At 38.5% G+C, this 21,345-nt stretch overlaps 1 protein-coding gene across 3 annotated transcripts in view; it reads right to left on the reverse strand.

Annotated features, from left to right (window-relative positions):
* Window positions 1-390: 390 nt before the first annotated feature.
* The window catches only part of LTBP4 (latent transforming growth factor beta binding protein 4), a 67,930-nt gene continuing 46,975 nt past the window's right edge, over window positions 391-21,345 (reverse strand). For 2 of the 3 annotated variants that reach the window (XM_072431583.1, XM_072431585.1), the window contains exons 12-30: window positions 20,820-20,945; window positions 19,074-19,202; window positions 17,755-17,880; window positions 16,911-17,030; window positions 16,676-16,801; window positions 16,242-16,367; window positions 14,262-14,384; window positions 13,883-14,014; window positions 13,238-13,363; window positions 12,293-12,424; window positions 8,704-8,847; window positions 8,396-8,623; window positions 7,881-7,943; window positions 7,517-7,645; window positions 6,089-6,232; window positions 5,855-6,007; window positions 3,596-4,102; window positions 3,340-3,489; window positions 391-2,169 (exon numbers count right to left, since the gene is read on the reverse strand). In XM_072431583.1, coding sequence (XP_072287684.1) covers window positions 2,024-2,169; window positions 3,340-3,489; window positions 3,596-4,102; window positions 5,855-6,007; window positions 6,089-6,232; window positions 7,517-7,645; window positions 7,881-7,943; window positions 8,396-8,623; window positions 8,704-8,847; window positions 12,293-12,424; window positions 13,238-13,363; window positions 13,883-14,014; window positions 14,262-14,384; window positions 16,242-16,367; window positions 16,676-16,801; window positions 16,911-17,030; window positions 17,755-17,880; window positions 19,074-19,202; window positions 20,820-20,945 — 2,930 coding nt within the window. In that variant the 3' untranslated portion in view covers window positions 391-2,023. The remainder of the gene's footprint in view (window positions 2,170-3,339; window positions 3,490-3,595; window positions 4,103-5,854; window positions 6,008-6,088; window positions 6,233-7,516; window positions 7,646-7,880; window positions 7,944-8,395; window positions 8,624-8,703; window positions 8,848-12,292; window positions 12,425-13,237; window positions 13,364-13,882; window positions 14,015-14,261; window positions 14,385-16,241; window positions 16,368-16,675; window positions 16,802-16,910; window positions 17,031-17,754; window positions 17,881-19,073; window positions 19,203-20,819; window positions 20,946-21,345) is intronic. The other variant, XM_072431584.1, reaches the window with a different exon arrangement.

Here is a 21,345-nt window from a genome sequence, read left to right on the forward strand (position 1 = left end):
AAATCTAGAATATACCCATAACTTACTTTTATCTTAAAGACACTGATGGCCAAATATTTTCAGAAGGTCCCCATTCATACCACAGCTCATATAAAGTCATACATTAGTGTCATCGGACAGTGGATTACTATAAAGGCCTCCAGTCTTTATATACACAACCCACATTTGTTATCCAATTGGTGTCTATCTATCAGGAATATACATTTGTGAATTTAATTCTTAAAAATAATTGTCATGCAATACCAACATGGTCTTAGGCCCAAATGTCATGCTTATACATTGGCTTCATTACTCACTTGCCATTGACCACTCTATACAAAACTCTAAAAATGTTTTTAATAGATTTCGGCTTTAAGAGCATCCCTTTAAAAACTCACACGTAAAGCATCATGTTATATAATATATATTTTATTTCATTTGATTTTTTTTAACAATGCCTATAAAAAGTGTATAAAAGTCACAATGTGCGTGTGTGTAAAAAATAAAAAAAAAAATATATATTTATGTCTCAATGAGAGGAAGAAGTTTGATGCAGTTTCCTCTGGATGGAGACAGAAAGACGCATGACTATGTGGTGACCCAGAATATGGAGGGTTTAATCACTCTGGGGGGGGGGGGGGGGGGGGGGGGGGGGGGGAAGGGTGAAACAATGCGGGGTTCATATTAGCAGCTATTACTGGAGACACATACTGATCTCTAGGACAAAAGGCCCCTGAGGCTGTATATTATATTAAAATTAAGCAAACAATGATAGACAGGTGAGAGAGACAAGTTTGTAGAGGACCATGTCCATCTTCTTACCACTCTTAAACTTTTATGGTACAAGTAGTTTAAGTGCCGAAAATGGCAGGAATGTTTGAGGGTTTGCTTGTTAATTCACTGTTTCATGGTGATTTTTATTAAAGTGAACCCACACTGAGAAAATATGTAGACTGCCATTTCTGACCTGGTTTTAAAAACACAACTTGCATGGTTGTTATTCTGATTCTTTGTCTTTAATACTTTCGGCTTTATTGACCCAGTAATAGCATACAGCTCTTGTACCGTATGCTTGTTTCAGAGTGTGACTGGAAACACATAAACCAGAAAAACGGCATCACGACCAGGTAATTAGCATCGTTTAGAAAGAATTCAGCAATGGCACCTTTTGTAATCCCCCAATAATAAGTCCAGTTTAAGGCTACAGCTAAAAATTTCACACTGTATTCCATATATTGGTTTAAAAGAACTATATTTATTAGGGCCTGTTATGCATTACAATTTAGGAACCAAATTGCCTGCTAGGTCAATTATTTCATCCACGATGTGGATACTAAATAGGTCATTCACTGGGTCTTTTGATTAAAATGAGCCAATACAAAACAATATATTTTTCTATATGTTATGCAATCACCTTATTTCATTCTTCTCGCACAAGATGGAAGAATAACAGCAAAAATGTGAATAATTGCTGTGGCATAAAAACACTTCTGGCTTGAGACGCTATTGGTCTTATCCAATAAAACATTCAAGTTGGGGAGCACCAAGTACAAAGTGTAGTAACCTATACCAGCCAACCTGGATTCACTTTTGGGAAACTGGACTCTGCAAAGTGAATTCTGATTCTATTGGCACTGCACTTTGTACTTAGATCCTTTCACTGTGTATTTAAAAAAAAGGCAGTTCAGATTTATAGAACATTATATAAGCTTGCTTGCTACTGGACTGTAAAATACAAACATTTGTAGCATTTCAAACACCTTAAGACAGAAAATAAACATCAGTGGTGCAACACATGGGGGGAGAAGGCCCCAAATGTTACATGTAAAAATAGTATAAAGATTACGATTTAAAAAAAGAAAATTTTCAGGGGTTGCCCACCACTGACTGCACTAGAGACCATTAGTCGCTTGGCAATATATACAGACAAATAAATATCTTCCTCTGGTTTTTCCATGCAATCCCCTGGTCCCCACAATGAGGTGGACATAGAATAGCCCCTTGCAGGAAGTCTTTGGTTCTCCTAGGAGTGACTCGAATGGATTTATTCCTGGGAGGGGGCACAGTAGTGCTGTCGGGACAGGACAAATCCACGGGGACAGATGCACTCATATGAGCCATCAGTGTTACGGCACTGCCCATTCATGCACAATAGAGATAAATCCTCAGCTTCATCACATTCATTTATATCTGGAGTAAGACAGAGTATTATTAATATACATACGTAATACCTGTAAAGCCCCAATCACCATAATTTTATACATTATACAATATAGTCAATGTTTAATTTATGTGAGTTTAACTAGTATTATCAAATGTTAATGTCTGTGTCACACTTACCTCTTCCTCAATAAAGCACAGGCGCCTCTCTCCTGCGTGTGCAGGCAGTTCTGAGCCCCGGTTCCCCTGCTCTTTCAGATTTAATCAGTATCGCCCCTCCCACCAGCGAATCAGAAAATAGCTTCTTAATCATCCCTGGGTATTTAGCTGGCTCAGACACAGCACTCAGCTTCGTGCAATATGTCTCCACTAGTGCCGAGCCCCCTAGCTCTGCTGAGCATTTCCTCCACACCTGCTGGTTATTTCAGTGTTTCCTCTGTCCAGCTCCTGTGTTAACCCCTTGTTACCCAGTCTGTTGGTTCCCAGTCAGGTCCTTTGTGCTGTTCCAGTGTTCCTCTCTGTCCGTGGTTATCCTTGAGTCATCTTGCTTGCTGCTTGCCTCCACCCTTGACAATTCTTCTCCTTAGTGATTTGGTATCGCGTATCATCCTGCCCACCCTGGTGTGCCCAAAGACTGCAACCTGGCAGTAACCAGCAGCGCAACATCCTCACCACTAAAGGCTCTGCAGAAGACCTGGTTGCCACTTAGACTCTGTGCCTTGGCCCTTCTCAGGGCTCACACCATTTTTGTGCAAGCCATAGCCCCCCCCAGAGGCTCCGCCCCCCCCCCCCCCCCCGCATGACAATCTGTCACTTGCCATCTATAAACACAAAACTTATGTGTACAGAAATACTTGGCTGGTGGAATCTCCCATACTACAATATAGTTCCTTCTATGTACAACAAATCTCCATCTAGACTCATGTCCCTACAACACAGGATACATTCTACAAATAAGTTCTAGAAATAATTTCTCTCTACACTATTTTGCCAGGAGAGTTTCATTTTATGCCCTCTGTTGAGGCAGGGCTTAGTAAATGGGAATTCCATTAGCAAAGTAAGGGTTTCAATGGGCTGGAATTATGAAAATTGCAGAAAAGACAAAGTAGGATAATATTCCATTAGGTTGTCTTCCAAACCTTTATTGCATTTTTTTTAACATATGTATAACATCTGTAAAAATGTGCTACTCGAACTTACCAATGCAAGCCATTCTTGTCAAGTCCAGCCTGTAGCCATCATAACAGTCACAGGTGTAGCCCTCAGGAACTCGGATGCACCGTCCATTTTCACACCCGTTGAGGATGCCACACTCCTCAGCTTGTAGTCCCTCAAACTGTTCATATCGATCTAAGACAGAATGAAAGTTACTTGTCTAAACTGCATTCTTTCCTGGTAATACTGCAGTTGTGCTACATTGCTATGTTTATTTGAAGACCCACAAAAGTACACCTACCCTCATATGCCTCCCTCAGACCTGTTCTCCAGCTGTCTAAATCCCGTCCTCCGGGTCGCCACGGCTGAGGTCTGTGTCCATCTTCTAATGCTACCCTAGAAGAGGTAGGAACCCTGGGCCTAGAGTGTGGTGGAGGTGGTTGAAGACGGGAGTCATATGGAGGTTCTGATCTTCGGAAGGGTGGTCTTTGTTCATCTATGCCAGAGTCTGGATATGAAATATCAGACTCAAAGTCTGGGGACTCATAAGGAGGAAGGCCATATACTGAATCCCGGGGACCATAGGGTAGTGGGGGACGTTGGCCAAAACCTACTCCAGGAGGTGCTGGGTAAGCTTCATATCCTGGTCTTACCACTCGAGGGGGGGGATTGGGGAATGCGTCAGCTCCATATGGGACACCATAACCTGCTCCGTATTCTGACCCATATTCATAAGGATCTATTGGAGGAGATCCGGGACTACCATATCCTGGAGATCGTAGAACGTTGCAAAGGGCTTCAAAATCATCTGATAAGAACAAATAGAGAACAAAATAATTCCTCACTGCATTTGTGACCACCTGCATCACTAATTACATTTTCATTTACATTTTTGATTATGATTTGTTGCACAGTTTTTAGGACAAATTCAATATTGGCATTTATACTTTAACTGTTAATGCCATAATATGTGTCTCATTGCTTTCGGGTATTCATGACTTACTCATAAAGTAATTATTTTTAGGTTCTCCTGGCCTCAATTTCGCCTGAAAATCTTCAGCCAAATATTAACTATAATTCTTGTTTAAAGCATCAAATAATGTCATTTCCTTAGTGAGCCAAAGCTTCTTTGAAACCTGAAGGACCACGAACCTTAAGGTTTAATACTTGCAATGACAGGATTAAATATATTTATTCATATGTTTTTGTTTTTAGTTACAACCATAAATCATATACAGTTATTAGTACACAACACTTTTAGTCATGGTGTTCCTTTAAACCAACTCAAAATTGCTTTTTGATTGCTCAGGAATTAATAATCTTTTGTGGCAGAACAACATAGATTACAAAACTAGACCATATGGGCTGAGTACCACGTATTCCAAAACATAGCAAAAACAGAAGGAGAAGTGCACTAAACAATATGGTGAAATTAAGGGAACCAGAGAATTTTAATGACCAAAGTAAAACCTAACCTCCATTCCAGAAACATGGTCAATACAGGGTCATATTTCAGGGGTGGGCAAACTTTTTGGCTCAGGGGTCACAATGAGCTTTAAATCTGACAGATGGACTGGGCCAGTATCAGATGGATGGAGAATTTTTGTATGAGCTGATAACTTACGTGCGAAAGCTATTATCTAAAAGTAAAAGAAACAGTGTTGTTTTTGCCAGTAAACAATTTTGTACCAATATTTGACAGATCAGATTAAAATGCCCAGTGAGCCATAGTTTGCCCATGCCTGTCCTGTATGGTCAATCCTTACCAAACTACTTCAAGTTTAAATTAACCTCTGTTCCATTATTTTAAAGGTTTGTCCACTTAAAGGGTAAGTAAACCCAAAACAATAAAATCACACTAATCTACAATCCTGCAGATCGGGTCGGGAGGTTTCCTCCATCAAGGGAGCACCAGGCACCATTTTCTGTCTTCTTCCGTGTTCTTCTTTCTATGTCACTTGATCTTGCACTGTGCAGGCCCGAGATCGGGTGACACAGATTGGGAAAAAAATGTTTTCTCTATTGATGAAAGGGCTCCCTCTGCACATGCTCAAGATGCTCGGGTATGCTCAGAAGGAGCAGCCAAGAGCCTCCGGGGATGCATGACGTAGGTATCCCGGGAGGTTCTGCGCTGCCATTCATTCTTGATCGCCTAAGCAATCAAGAATAAAGGGGGCGGTGCTGCACCCATTTAAAAAAAAAAAAAAAAAAAAAAAAGGGGTTGCATTAAAAAAAAAAAAAAAACTAACAAAATTTTTACTTTAAATAAACGGGTTGTCTACCCTTTTATGTAAAGTAAAATTTCTGAGTTTAGGTACGCTTTAACAGGGATATTTAAATTGTAAGTGGCTTTTCAAAGGCTGAGTATCTGATAACTTCCTCTATCTTCACACTTTTTTCAACTAGAATTTCACAAATTTAATTCTAAAGCTGCATCACTTGTGTTATCGGGTGTTGCCACTCCACTTCTGTTTTTTTATTTTTTTTATTTTTAGTTTTCCGACAGCAGATGTTTATGCATGCTTTACACATTTCAGCCTTGTATTTTCCTCATCCTTACCTGAGTCCCTTGCTGGGCACAGTGCACAGCTCATCCCCCAGGCTTCCCCATACAGACAGCAGCATTCAGTATATGTAGTCTGTCTGTCCAGTAGAGGGCGCTTACACACCAAATCAGCACCAACAGCTTGCCAGCACAAAGCTATGTTGTTATCTGCAAAGAATAGGGAAATATTCAGATTGTACACACAAGGTATAAAAGAGTGTAAAATCCTATGTATTGCAAAGACCTTACCCATGGCCTGGCTGGTATTGGTGACACATCTCCTCTGGGAGGAATCAAGCACCAATGGAGGGGTACATGTACAGAAGTAGGATCCAACTGTGTTTACACAGAGGCCACCTTCACAGACCTCTTCTTCTTGGCACTCATCATTATCTAATAAATACAAAAATATACTTTTATCATCTCCTAATGAATTTTCAGTTACCTATATATCATACAGCATTTTTCATGAAATAGTAAACTGCTGATTTTCCAAACACTGACACAAAGTCACAAATTCCACCCAATGTGTATTGGAATTCTAATTGCAGCCAAATTTCACAGAGAACCTTGCATGGTGGATTGTATATTACCTAACAATGTTCAGTTTAACCTTTGCTTTTTTATCACAATTTAGAATTAAACTTTTAAAGCAGGTCTTGTTTGATATAGAATACTTCTGTGATGAAACGTTGATACACTTTGATTTTATGAGAGCAAATGGCTTCCAGCAGGCATGCTTAGAAAAAACTCTCATACATAAAAATTGGGCAAACAAAAGTCGTTACCATGTTCCCCGATTATTGGCAGAATGGGTTACAAGCTCAGAAGCTCAGTGCCCTTATCACTCTTACCTTTGCAGCATTAGGGTCCAAGGTTCAAATCCAGGACATCTGCAGAGAGTTTGTATATATTCCCTATGTTTGTGTTAGGTTTATTGGTTTCCGACCCCCCAAAAAATATGATTATAGCAGAAATGTGAAACTGTGAGCCCCTTTTGAGGAACAGTTAGTGATGACTCTTATTTTCTTTCTATATTGTGTTGGCTACTCAAGCAGTGGGAGAAGAGACGGAGCATGCATGTCAAATAGTCGATGGAGTTTGGGAGGCAGCGCAGGATTATTCTGGGGTACACAGCACCCAAAGCTATCCTTCATACTGGAGCTCCTGACAACATAGTACCTTAAGGATATATTTACACCACTTTTGGATGAAAATCACCCTGAAGTCAAGGCCTAATATTTAGATTTTCACCAGCTCAACTTTTTGTTATAGTTTTGAATAGAGTAGGGTAGCACTAAATCCTTTGCTAAATTGTATTCCTATTCCCCACTAGGGAAATCCATTCACTTCCTTTTGTACTGGAACAACCTCCTAAAGAGACACATATCAAAAACAGCTCCCCACCATATCAAAAACTCAACAGAGAAAAACATTTTGGGAGAGAGATACAATTTAGCTTTCAGCAGACATGATGTTGTTGTAGGTTGCTCACCTCTGCATACCTGAATATTTAGCAAAATATTTACACATATATTAACAGCATGCAACACCATATTTAATATCATAAAAGACTAACTGACTGGCTAGGCCACTACAATTTTTTATAACCACTGTTAATTCCATTTTACTTATTATAATGTACAATAATACCAATATATAAATAATAAGACTTACCAACACACTCCATACGATGGACATCATAGTAATATCCATTAGGGCAGTAGCAGGCAAACAATGGCGACTTGTTGAGACAGACTCCTCCTTTACATATTTCTGGACTGAACAGCTTACATTCATCAACATCTGAAACAAAAAATGTATCTTTATAAACTGTGTGGTATTAAATCCAACCACCAAGATATCTTATATGTAAAAAGAAATATTTATAATACAGCCAACTCAATTCAGAAATCAATAAAATAATAAAATAAAACATTAGTTTAACTAGATCCTGTTTGTGATAAATGTAGAAAGTAACCAATCTTTGCACAGTGCATCAGACAACTACAAATGAAGAGAAATCTCAATAGGGACATACCTCTGTATTCTTGTCCTGATGCAGCAAAGCCCACACCCTCTGGACACAGGCTTCGATATTCCGCTGAAAAAAAATAGGAAATGGGAACATTAGCATAAAAATCCATTTTGAAACATAGAAAAGGCTAGAACTCACTAAATGGAATATGTAGTGTTAAAGTGGGAACAACTACAAATTTTAGAACTGAATCATGGAACTGAGCAGCCAAATATAATACCCCACAGAAGACTGCAGAAATATTAGTGCGGATATCACTATAGAATTCATGTTGATGCCAGGGGTATGCCAAATGGCCTATTATAAAGTCATAAAAGGTCCCCTTTGTGTTTATAAACACATTCTTAAAGCTGTGAGATACCCAGAATACATAAAATCATAGGGCATATCTTGATTTAAACATTGAACTACAATGCAATTACCATGTTGATGGATCTGGTATATACCGGTAATAGGGGAAGAGACATAAAAATGTAGTTGTTTATGTAGTGTTGTCATCACATAGATGTCCTGCCTACCTGATTCCATGCTGGGGCATCTTTGAATCTGGCAGCTTTGACCCCAACCTTTGCCAACAGTGCAGCAACATTCAGCTTGGCTGACGTTTCTAGAGAGCACATTCTCACATACATTGGAGTCCTCTAGGTTAAAGTAACATTCTTTCAAGCCTGAGGATGGTACAAAGTTGACACGAGAGGCTTCAGAATTGCTTGGGAAAGCAGGTCGTGCTGTGGTGGAAGAAAACGCTTTTAAATAATATAAAAAATATTTGAAACCAAAAAAACTTAGTGTTGTTAGTATACAGACCCATGTCAAGGACTCTTACCAGCATTGGTCGTTCTAATACATTTTCCAAACATTGGATCAAACTCTTCATTGCTGTTCTGGCAGATACAAAGAAAAGATCCTTCTACGTTTTCACATAGAGCTGTTCCACATACACCTTGTAGAGTCTCACATTCATTAACATCTAGAAAAACAAAAACACTTTAGGGATACAATCTGTAATAACTTGCTAAGTTTAACATGCTTTTTAAAATGAGAAACTATCTCCAGCAATCTGCCGGATTTCATAAATCTTCTTTACCACTTTATTTGACATCCCATGCACAAGCAAAGACATTAGGAAAGCAGACAGGGAAAATGCGCTAGTGATTTGACATCAGAGAGCTAACACATTTTTCATGTGCTTCATCAACCTGCAAGCTGCATTTGCTCAGCAATCTTGGTCCATCAATGTTACCCATTCAGTCTCCCAAAAAAAGAACTGAAACCCAGAGGTTGTGCCCAAAAATGACAGATCTGTAGTCACTGTGCAGCAATCTTTTCCCATTCATGATTTTCCATGATTCGTGTCTATATACTAAGCTGGTCCTGGTATAAGCACAGCTTTGCTTTCTCATGTCAAAGCCTCCATGAAAAAAAAGAACAGTAAGCAGCAGAATGGTGACATCACCAAATCTGCCAGGCTGTCATTTTCTGATTCCTAGATTGAATACTAGTTTGAAGCCAGTAAACTGTGTTTTATTTAGCATTACTGCAACAGATGTCACCATCAAAGAACTGATATACAGCCCTGGAACCAGAAAGTGCAGAAAGACAAACTGACATGACAGCTTTTATTAGTGTGGCAATGTGCGGAGTGCCATATCTTCTTAGTCTCTTTAATTAAGAGGCATTTAAAATGCTGCTCTCTATTCATCCAGTATTAACCATGTTATCGTAAATACTTATACAAGTAGTCCCCGGGTTAAGGACATCCGACATACAGACGCCTCCTAGATACTACCTGGATTCCCTGTTCTCTGCTGTGCAGGACAGAGGCTGGAGGGCATGACTTGCAGAAGAAACCTTTTGCTAAACACAGCTGAGGTTGTGGGTGATCTTAGGGGGGTGAACTCCTACTGCGGCCTCTTGTAACTCTTTATTGACCAAGATAAACTCTGCAGTTGTTATTTTTTTTTTTTGCATATTCAAGCACAGCTTGCTCCAAAAGTTATTAAATGTCTGGGCTCCGTAAAGCTTTTTTCTTTTTTTGCTTTGTTTGTGATTAACTCACAGTGAGGATTTTATACAGTAACTGACACCACGCTGCCTAATAATGTATTGAGACAAACATCTGTCCTAATTGCATTTATGAAAATAATGTACCTGTTCCGACTTACATACAAATTCAACTTAAGCACAAACCTACTGTCCCTATCCCATATGTAACCCAGGGACTAGCTGTACTAGATAGTTTTGAAGTGAGAAACACTCTTCCTTTTAAATATGGTGCAAAGATTTTTTGTTTAGAATATTCCAACATGAAGCCAGTCTTCCAACACACTTCGGGGGTTCCAGCACCCTCGTTCTTTAGGGTTTTACATGGTATACAAATCTAATAAAAGTTTAGGATCACAAACCTAATTTAGTGAAAGCTGCTTCCAGGGACAGAAGGGTATTGTGACAAGGTATTGGGTCAAGGATAACCTGTCACAATAACTGAAGCTTCAGTGTGATTTCTCACAATTGCTAAATGCTCTGACTTACTTTGTGTGTGTATTGTAGATCCCTAGAGGCTCAGCTGTACAGGGTCAAAGCTAAACCACAGATTTAAGGAACATGACTAAAAGCTTAAGGATACATTCCAATAAAATACTGCAGATTCATCTTAAAAGCTGGAGGGTAATTTTTATGTGCATTGTGGTTTATCAAAAGCTCAAGGTCAATTTCCTTACATGAGGATAATTACCTAAGAGTAAGTGTTAACATTTAAGAAAAATGACATAGCTGAACATAGCTCAGCCTTGTTGTTAAATAAGTGAATACATGTGGACTGCAGTCCACGAAATGTTGAATGCTGTACTTTTGATTTGATGCTTATAATGCTTTATTAAATGTCCTGGGTGGGCAATAATAAAGCATTTTTAGGATTACGCTTTATCTGAAAGGTAATCAGCATATAAATCACTCACCCACACAGTGCAGATCGCCCCGCTGCCCCTCAAAGCCTTGGTCACAAAGGCATTGGTAGGATCCCACTAGGTTGAGGCAGACTGCATGTTCCCCACAGACACTTTTATTTAGACACTCGTTGATATCTGATACAAGAACACCAATGTTAAAGGTGAACCCCAATCCTACCTTTAGTCTTATACAGTTGTACAGGCTCCTCTCCTGTGCTAAAATTGCTTACGCTGATTGCCGTGCACATGGACATCTTTGTACAATTACAACCAGTCAGATAGATCCCATCTCATTTCTTAACTGAAGAATAATCAGCATCATCTAACCATTTCCTTCTCAACCTTTGTTGTCCCTGGCCAGCCCTTTTCATTCATTGGATTTTAGTTCTTGTAATCATGAAGGCTAAGCATCACATGTGGGCATCACCAAGGGTAGGCTGTTCACATAGCAAAGTGAATTATCCTCTTGTAAGAGATATTTCACCCAGCTTAGTGAATGAGATTAATTTCTGCTGGTTTCAACCATTCAAACATACCCAAGGAAATCCCCCCTCCTTTTTTTTTTTTAATTTCCTTACGCCGGTGATTTGATATTTTTGGAAAAGGAAACTATGACCATATTCACTGAGGTATGTGAATTATCCCTTACAAGGTGATAATTCACTGTGGTAAATGAACAGCCTAAATTCGTAGCATTTCATTGCTTGGCTGAGCATTGGTACTGCTGTTTCCTGCTTCTCCAAATATCTCCAATGTCTTTTGTTCCTTCTGTGAACCCAGAGCCTTTTGTGACCCCAGATCCTCCCGGGACCCTGGAGTATGCTGTAACTCCTGATCACACCTATTGCCTTGCCTCCCATGACTCTTGGCTTGTTCTTGCTCCTGGTGCCTTACAATACAGCTGCCAACTGCAGTGTGTCTGAGATGTAAACTTATCTGGGGCCAAGTCCATTACCCTTTTCGGGAAGCTATGGTGGACACTAGCAGCCCTTCTGGCTTTGTGCCTAGGCTACACGTACAGTAATGTGTCCCCCCTGCCTGGAAGAGCCTGCTTCAAGCACATTCCATCCTCAGTATCACACCTTCCACTTTTTTTTTCAAAACTGGAGTTAAATTTGATATTCATCTTTGTGTATATGTGGTTAATAGTGGAAATAAATAAATAAATAAAAACAATATAAAATGGAAGAAAAGCTGGTTTCCATTTTTTGAGATGTTCTGAGATGCTGAATTATAGCTCAACCTGTCACATCCAATGTTCTCCAGCCTGATGATGGCAATAAAATGGGCGTAGGTGAACAGCAGGAAGACACAGAAGTAGATATCAAAACACATTTTTTTCTGTCACACAGCAATTATTTTTTTGTCAGTTTGATTTTCTATACTTTTTAAAGACCAGATTGTTGGTCAACAGAAAATGAATTGCACCTATAATTGCTCAAAATAAGAAACAGCTCAGCAACTCACCTGTGCAGTCCCCTGATAAAGATAGTTGATAGCCAGGTTCACAGTCGCTTACACACTTGTAGGATCCTGGGGTGTTCTGGCATCGTATAGATCCACAGATGGAAGGTCCATATTCCAAACACTCATCAACATCTAAAGTAAAAATTGTAAAATAACATCATAATAAACTAAATGCTAAATATGAATATAAATATAGCAGTCTTTTTGCCTGGCTTTGTTCTATAACTGAACATACTGTGTGAGGTTTAGGGGTTCCTGTTTGAACCGTGACCTCCTGGTATGAAAAGTCAAACAGTATAGACAACAGTATAGGTAATACATTGGGACTATAAATAAATCAAAGTGGGTTATCACCGTGCAAGGTATTCCCTTAGCTTAGCGAATGTAAAGATAGTTCACTTTGCAAAAATTATCCAATCACATGTAAGGAAATCCCCCCAAAAAACAACAGGATTTTTCCTTGCACATGACTGGATGGTTGAGATCAGTAGAGTTTCATCTCATTCACTAAGCTAGATGAAAAATCACTTGCAAGGGGATATCCTTATTTGCTATGTGAACAGCCTATATTACTTTGGTAAATTCAGAACTTTTTTCTACTTAGATAGGTGTAGGGAAGGGTTAGAACACATGTGAGTAAGATTTTGTCCTTGTAACCACTTTCAGAGGAACTAAAAGCGATGGGAATATAAAAATGTTAAATAAATGTTAAAAAAAATAAAAGATAAATCTTTAATGGAGAAGCTTGTTCCAGTAACAAAGGTCCAAGGCGTTACCTTACCTGGAAGAGATTCCCACTCACTTCCCATTGTGTATGCAAAACTGGAAATCAAGAAATAAAAACCTGTATAGCCAACATTTTCTATTAAATCAATGGGATTAGATGTAAACCCTGACATTCATTTAATAATATTCAAGTTGATAGCTTGGAATAGAATGACTTACCCACACAATTTTGTCCCTCACTAGACATTTCATGACCCCAGTTACATGTACATTGGTAAGAGCCAATAAGATTCTCACAAATCGCATTTTCTCCACAGATAGTTGAATTGGCGCACTCATTAATATCTATAGAGATAAAAGTATATCAATTTATTGGTCATTTTATTATTCTTTACACTGTGAACATGAGTTTTCCTTTCATTATCAATATTCAATGGAATCAATTAGGACCAGTCACCGCTGCTCTTTTATTGTTCAGGGTGTTCAACAGACTATGTGCAGCACAATTTCAATGATTGTGCACACTTGGTCATACACAGCCTGTAACAATGCTGCTTCTTTGCATATTGTGAATGACCAAGAATGACCACGGCAGGAGGACATATAGCATTAGATCTGCAGCTATGAAGTCCAAAGCAGTCTGGGGTTACAGCAGGTCTTGTACTATCTGCCATAACTAAAAATGTTCTTTTTAAGCTGTTTGAAGAACGCTTATTTTACATTACTACACCGGTTAAAATATACAAAGCCCTACTAAGAAATTAAAATATGGCACCCAAAGTTAGGCTTTAATGTTCAGCTTATAGCAACAAGTCAGTTTGTCCCTTTTTATGTTTAGAAGCATGAAAAAGAGAGAATGTTTACCTGCACAGTCACCGGACGAAGTCAGCCTGAACCCAGTATCACAAGTTGCTATACATTTATAGGATCCCACTGTGTTTTCACATGTCTGAGTTCCACAGATAGATGATCCTCTCTCTTGGCATTCATCAATGTCTAGGGAGAAAAACAAAAAAGTCAATAGTTGTCACACTGTCACATAATCAGGGGAAGCACTGAAGATGAAAACTCTGAAAAAACAAAGCAGAAAAACAGCATTCTTGAAAAACTTTTACTACCACTGTAATAAATATTATTAGCAAATTTACAAAAACTAAGGTATTGTAACACTTAAGTGTTCACATTAAACCTCAATATTTACTTTATTGACTATCATTAACATGAAGATTCTGCCTAATCTCACCTGCACAGCTGACTTTGTCAGCAGTGGCTTGAAGTCCCGTAGGGCAAGCACACTGGAAGGAACCAACAGTATTGGTGCACCGACCCCCTTGGCAGAATGTTCCCTGCTGACATTCATCCTTGTCTGGACGGGTAAGAACAACAAACACTTTTATTGAACAGAACACAAGTTAAAAATATTAATATTTTTTTATCCACATCCCTTGCTCCTTATTTTTTATAGTACTGACAAATTCAACATGACTTTACAGAGTACATAAACCCTTCATTTGAATCCCTACTCCGTTGGAACTTTCAGTAAAGTTTTCTGAGTGTGGTCACAGATTCACACAGCAGGAGTCAAGAATTGATAACTGTCTTTGAAATGTAGAAGAATTATAATGTACCTGAAGGAATCTAGCACCAATATGACATAAGTACTAACCCCATAACGTTTATTCTCTGTTATATATTACTCTAAGGATCTTTCCACGCTAAAATATCTGGAAATTAATTTGTGGTCAGCCCATGTTATGACCCAGCTTCAATTTGTTCTGGTTCTGTGTTCCTGTACACCTATAGCGCTCCAGTGGCCCTTTCCAATTTCCAGCTCCTCCAGCTACATCCTCCATAATATAAAATAATTAAAAAATCTAGCAAAAGATAATAAACTGTCCAATGGTTTAGCAGTCTAGTGTTTCTCAAAAAGGGAGTGACTTACACGGAAAAAAAATCACAATATATCCAAATAGCTGGGAAATTCACTTAAGTATTTATGCTATTGTTCAAGAGACAGACCTTAGCTGTGACCTATTAAAATACTTAGCAACTGGCGTTTCTGTTTGTGTAATATGTCATGATGCTTACAATATCTCTTTTGTTTTACTGTTGGAAGCCTATTATGCATCAGCAGAAAAATGTTTTTAATTTATGAAGACATCTTTAGGAAAATGTCAAAACTACACCCTTATGTGAAAACCTGACATATCCCTGTCCATTGCCTTCAGCTGTGATCATTATTATATTTATATTACTATTTACCTTCTATCTGCCTTCAATCCAATTGTCTGTTCTCTATAGATTGAACAATAAAACAAGAATGGCTCTATATATGTTGCGTATACCTTATCTTACTCATTGAATGGCATACCAAAATTACATACCCTAGATGCAGACAGGTGGGACCTGTCACTGCCATGACCTAGACTGACCTGGACAATGTATATGCCCCTGTAGCCTTTTGGAGTTCCATTAAATGTAAATAATATGCAGGAATGGGCTGAACAGACCATTTTTTATAAGCTACTTTAAGTGAATATGCTTAAAACTTCCATTGTTCTTCATGCCCAGGGCGTGTCTGTGGCTCTTCATAAAACAGTAGCATGGGACATAAACCCTGAGCACTGTGCTAAGAAACTTGCCCTCTTCTAAGGTCTGTTCTACCTTACAGTTTGAAGGTGGCAAATATAATTTAGATATAATTTTAGAACACATAATAGATATGAAAATATCCACAGGGAACCTTTAACATGTGGAAAGATAATGAAGACAAAATATGCAGTACTCCCAAATGTAAAGAAGAACAAAATTTTGATGATGGAAAATGAGGGAAGACATTTGATAAGTCTTCAAGATGAAATGCTAAAGCAAATGTAGTGCTTACAAGTGCCTAGGATATAATATGAGCTAGTATGGGAGGGGAGGTGACAAGGTCACCTGCTGAATAGCTGCAATAACTGGGCAATATTACACTTTGTATAATATATAAAACATTGTATGGAGAGAACAAAAAAGGCCCACATACCAGACTTAAAAGAATGATACAAAAGGAACGGTTTGGGAATGAATATATTGAGTAAAAGAATAACACCAAAGAAGCAGAAGACAGACTAGAACCAAACAAGAACATCTAGAAATGCAGTGAACTTGTAGTCTTTTACAACCTCCTGACACAAGCTACAAGAATTAAATAAGTAATAGAATAAAAAGAGTTTGATCATACCAACGCATGATGATCCATCAGGGCTGGTGACATAGCCATCTGCACATACACATCTGTAAGAGCCCTCTGTGTTCTGACATTCACCACGTGGAAAACAGTACTCCCCTTCAAGGCATTCATTAATGTCTGTAAAAAATCAGGTAAAAGCTTTATACAACATCCATATGTGATGGGACACATGCCAGTGAGGATTGTTATTGCTGTGTAGGGACTACTGATCATTCCAGGAGGTAGGATTCTAAGTTCCTTAGCTAATACCATCAAAGACTTTACAGTTTCTCAAAAATGTATCTTCTCCATGTTTAAATACTTTTGAAGTGGTATATCAGTCAAATTCCATCTGTCATTTTTCCATTTCAGCTTGGATAATGACAGCAAAATATTTCAAGCAATTCCTTTTATACCATATGTATGACATTATTAGCTTGTCTAACCTGTACACCGTGTTCCATCACTGTTCAATCGGAAGCCTGGCGCACACTCGCATTGGAAAGAGCCATCTGTGTTGATACATTTGCCATTTGGCCCACAGGCAGACTCGGTCTGACACTCATTAATATCTAAACAGAAAGGTACACAGGAGAATTGTTTGTTCCAATCACTTTAATGGTAAAATTAGAAAGCTCATTAGTCCTTTCAGTCTATGGCAATACATCAGTTGACCCTTACCCACACAGCGCCGGTTCTGAAGTCTGTACCCAGGACGACATTGGCGACACTGAAATGATCCTGGTGTATTGACACACTCTTGACCAGCGCAGGCTCCGGGATTCTCACACTCATTTATGTCTGTTAGAGGAAAGTGATTATTATATAACTGTTTCCACAGAAGTTGGTTCATAATTACATTTATGTAAAGGCTTAAGACATCTTCAGTATTTGTGCATTCAGTAAATTGCTATAACCAACGTATGTGTTATGGAATTTTTACTGTGAACTGTAGATATATTAATTATAACAAGGGTTCCCTGAAGAACTGAAAGTTTTTCAAGGGTTCCACCATAATATGAAGGTCGAGAAACACTGATCAAGTGTGTTACAATAACAGGTGTTTACATCTGAAAAGTTTGTTGTACTGGGTTGCCTATGTGCACGCTATAGCACAACATACAGACTTTTGTATGTTACAGACTAATGTACATTATTTCTGGGCATTGTGCATTGAGCAGCTCATTCAAATATGTTGTTGTAGCCTCCCTTGTGCCAGAAGTTAGTGCCTTGCCCTATCCTGGTGGTATATCATATCAGGCTTTGTACTTGGCACCTGCTGTAACACCAAGTGAAAGAATCTTAAAGAGATAGTTCTTTTATGAAATTCTCCTATTTATTTCAAAACTGTTTAAGAAGAAAACCCTACTGTCATGGCACTTATTTGAGCAGTCTAAGGTTACTGATAAGTATGAGCCCGTTGACTGAAAATTACTAGGTCATAAATTGCATAAATCTGCAGCACTAAGTGTAGATTTAAGTCTCAGATGAGCAATGACAGTAAGTCGTGATCATATAACCTTACCAATGCAGTCATTTCCTTGTGCATTCAGCCTGTAACCAACAGGACATGAGCAGCGGAAACTGCCAGGAGTATTTAGACATCTTCCGGATCCGCAAGGGCGAGGCGTTTGCCGGCACTCATCAATGTCTATAGGGTTGTACAGGTAAGCTGGGTTAATATGGTTGAAAATGTTTACAGGATAACTTTGGTTTATCAACAACATTTACTGGAGTCCTCACTTCTCTATGAGCTCTTACTTAAAGTGTACCTAAACTCAGAATTTTTACTTTACATAAAAGGGTAGACAACTCTTTTATTTGAAGTAAAAAATCATTTTTTTGTGTTTTTTTTAAAGTGTAACACCCTTTTAAAAAAAACAAAGTTGCAGCACCGCCCCCTTAATTCCTAATTGCCTAGACGATAAAGAATGAATGAGAGCACAGAGCCTTCTAGGATACCTACATCACACATCTTGGAGTGCTTTTGGCTGCTCCTTCTGTACTTGCTTAAGCATCTCAGACATGCGCAGAAGGAGCCCTTTCATCAACAGAAAACAAAATTGCCAAATTTCTAGGGTGTTTGGCATCATCTTCCTTACACCCATCTGAAAAAAGGGAAAGGGCCTGGATAGGGCCATAAGTAACTGTGTTGCTGCAGATTTGCAGCTTTTTATTTGGAATAGGTGTGGAATAGGTGGGCCAGGCACTCCCTTTTCCAGGTCAGAAATTGAGAATGGCTCTGGTGCACCTGGTCAATGATAATAAAAAAGGCAACTGTCCTTGAAACAGGGGGGTATTTGCAGCCTGAGGCCAGGTGAGGTTGTGTGCAGTCTGTATACTAGGACAGCCCAGGAGGTCTCCCAAAATTGAGGTCTGTGGGACCAACAGAGAGAAGCTCTGAGGCTGAGGCTAGATTTGTGTTCTTTATGTCATGCTGTGATGACTCTGATCCCCTGTGAGGGAAAACCCTGGAAGATTGCTTTATTACATTGATGTTTTTGCAAATAAAAGTGGGCAGAGTGCCCTGAAATTGTAAACACACAATACCTAAAACACCTTACCACATATACTAAAATAAATGCACCAAATATTCATGTTCTAGATATCTGGAATGTCACCACATGCAGATATACTTTCATGTTTTCTTTAGTTTGTAGAGCAGCCTGCTTCATTTTTTTTATTGACTTAGCCAACTGAGTTGGAAAATATAAAGTTTCTGTTGCTAGATTTAAACCTGAGAGTATACTGTAGTTTCTTGTGTCTGTACTGTCTCTTGTGTCTGTATAGTCTTTTTAATAATTCAATTCATGTTTTTTTTTTATTTAAACTTATAATGCTCACCCTGGCAATCGGTGCCCTGTGCATTAGCAGTAAACCCTGCCGGGCAGACGCAGCGGAAGCTTCCAGGTGTATTCTCACATCGGCCATTCAGGCAGAGGCGTCTGGGAGTCAGGCGACACTCATCAATGTCTACAAATATGAGAGGAAATTTATTCTGCGATGACCTAATTATTACCTTTATTGTCCCAATATTTTTGTTTTCTTAAACCAACCCCATAACATTGCAACAGACAAGTTTGAGAAAAGTAACAGACCATTCAGGGTCTTAGTTCATGGAATTTTCACCTATGTTAACATTCCATATATGTTTTTGTTGTGAATTGAGTCTAAGTAAGCTTATATTCTGTTTTTATGTGACTAGAAGGATGATAATATCACACTTTGCCTACGCACTATAAGTGAGACACAAGGGAAAGGTGGTAATTTATAATCTATCTAACGTTTCAGAAAGCAGTCAGAAATACCATGTAGGTTGTTCAACTATCATGCTGACCTTCTTCATTGCTCTGAATCACTGACCTGGGTCATTTTTTGATCTGATTACAGTTGGTCATATACAGGTAGTCCCCAGGTTACAAAAGTGATAAGGACTGTAGGTTTGTCCTTAAATTGAATTAGTTTGTCGGAACAGTTACATTATTTTAATAAATGCAATTAGGACAGATGTTCGTCTTAACATATTATTAGGCAGCGTGGTGTCAGTTACTGTATAAAATCTTCACCGTGAGTTAATCACAAACAAAGCAAAAAAACAATGCAAAAAAAAAAATAACAAACTTTATGGAGCCTAGACATTATCTTCTGGAGCAAGCTGTGGTTTGATATGCAAAAAAAAAAAAAAAACAACTGCAGAGTCTCAAGCTGTGTTTCGCAAAATATTTATTCGCAAGTCATGTAAACTGCTCCCCTATCAAGCCTCCATTTTGCACACGAATGAGCAGGGAAGCCCCATTCGTATCTAGGAGTTGTCCATATGTCAGATGTCCTTAACTCGGGGACTACCTGTACTCTGAAAGTATTGAAGCCAGTTTTGAGCACACCAAGCAGTGGCTAGTATGGGAGGTGGTCAGCAGTGGCAACCCCTATATTTCTCAGGTCTACTTCTTCAAATTGTGAGTCCCAAGATGCATTTCAGATATTAAAACTAATAGCTATTCATGACAGCCATTAACTAGCATTTGCAGAAAATCAGCAATGATCACCTCCATTTCACTTTTCCTTTATGAAGCCAGGAAATACTAAAAGCTTTTTTATGGGGTCTATTTATAACAAAGGTAGCCATCAGATAACATATTAAGGTGATATTTACAAAGGGGGGCATCAAATTTTGTACACTACATTCAGAAACTATGATAACTAATCATCAAATTTGAAAATGGTGTAAGTGGCCTATTTCATTCCACGGAGGCAGTCTTAACTATTTCAGCAGTGGTGGTTGCATTAAAAGTGACAGTAAAATGTTAAATATAATAGTGCCAATTTTTCTGGCACTTTTCTGGTAATCACCATGATCACAGCTTTATCGGTGGGACCCAATGAACCATTTAATCTGTTGCAATAAAACATAGATGTGTTCTTTTTTCCAAATAAATTCTATAATAATTTTGAATTCCATTTTAGGAATGAAGACCTAAATGAATAAAATAGGTAATGTGATTTTTGCCTTACTCCTCAGTATTCAGCTAAAGTTTTTCAGTAAATTTAGCAAACAGTATTTTGTTAGTTACATTACGTTAGATACATTACCTACACACGCTTTGCCCTGTGCGTTAAGGCTGAAACCTGATGGGCAGACACACCGGTAACTGCCTGGGGTGTTCTCACACCTTCCATTGGTGCAGAGTTGTTGTCCACTGTTACACTCATCGATGTCTAAAAGGAAGATTCAGCTAGTCAGTGCGTTTCTTGAAACAAAGCAGCGTTCTATTGGTGGTCCTATTATCTCTCTTCTGAATCATGCTTGTTTATGTCTGTCTCTTTACCAGTTACCCTTTGTATGTCTGTTATGTGGATTTTGCTATTGATAGCTTACAAGAAAGTAGCAATGTATTTTATCTAGAATAGATAGCCCTTAAAGCAAACTTCTGTACATTTTAAGGCACTCTAAAGTGACTTCAATAAGATAGCCTAAACATAACACGGATATCTAATTATCGTCAAATAAAATAATTCTGTGCAGAATAATTTTAGTAGATATATTTTTAGTTGCATAAAAAACTGATCTGTGCATCTGTGTGCTCTGCAAATAAGGACCCAGATCTTCCAAAATTGG

The sequence above is a fragment of the Pyxicephalus adspersus genome, chromosome Z (assembly GCF_032062135.1).
Source record: "Pyxicephalus adspersus chromosome Z, UCB_Pads_2.0, whole genome shotgun sequence".
Lineage (NCBI taxonomy): Eukaryota > Metazoa > Chordata > Amphibia > Anura > Pyxicephalidae > Pyxicephalus > Pyxicephalus adspersus.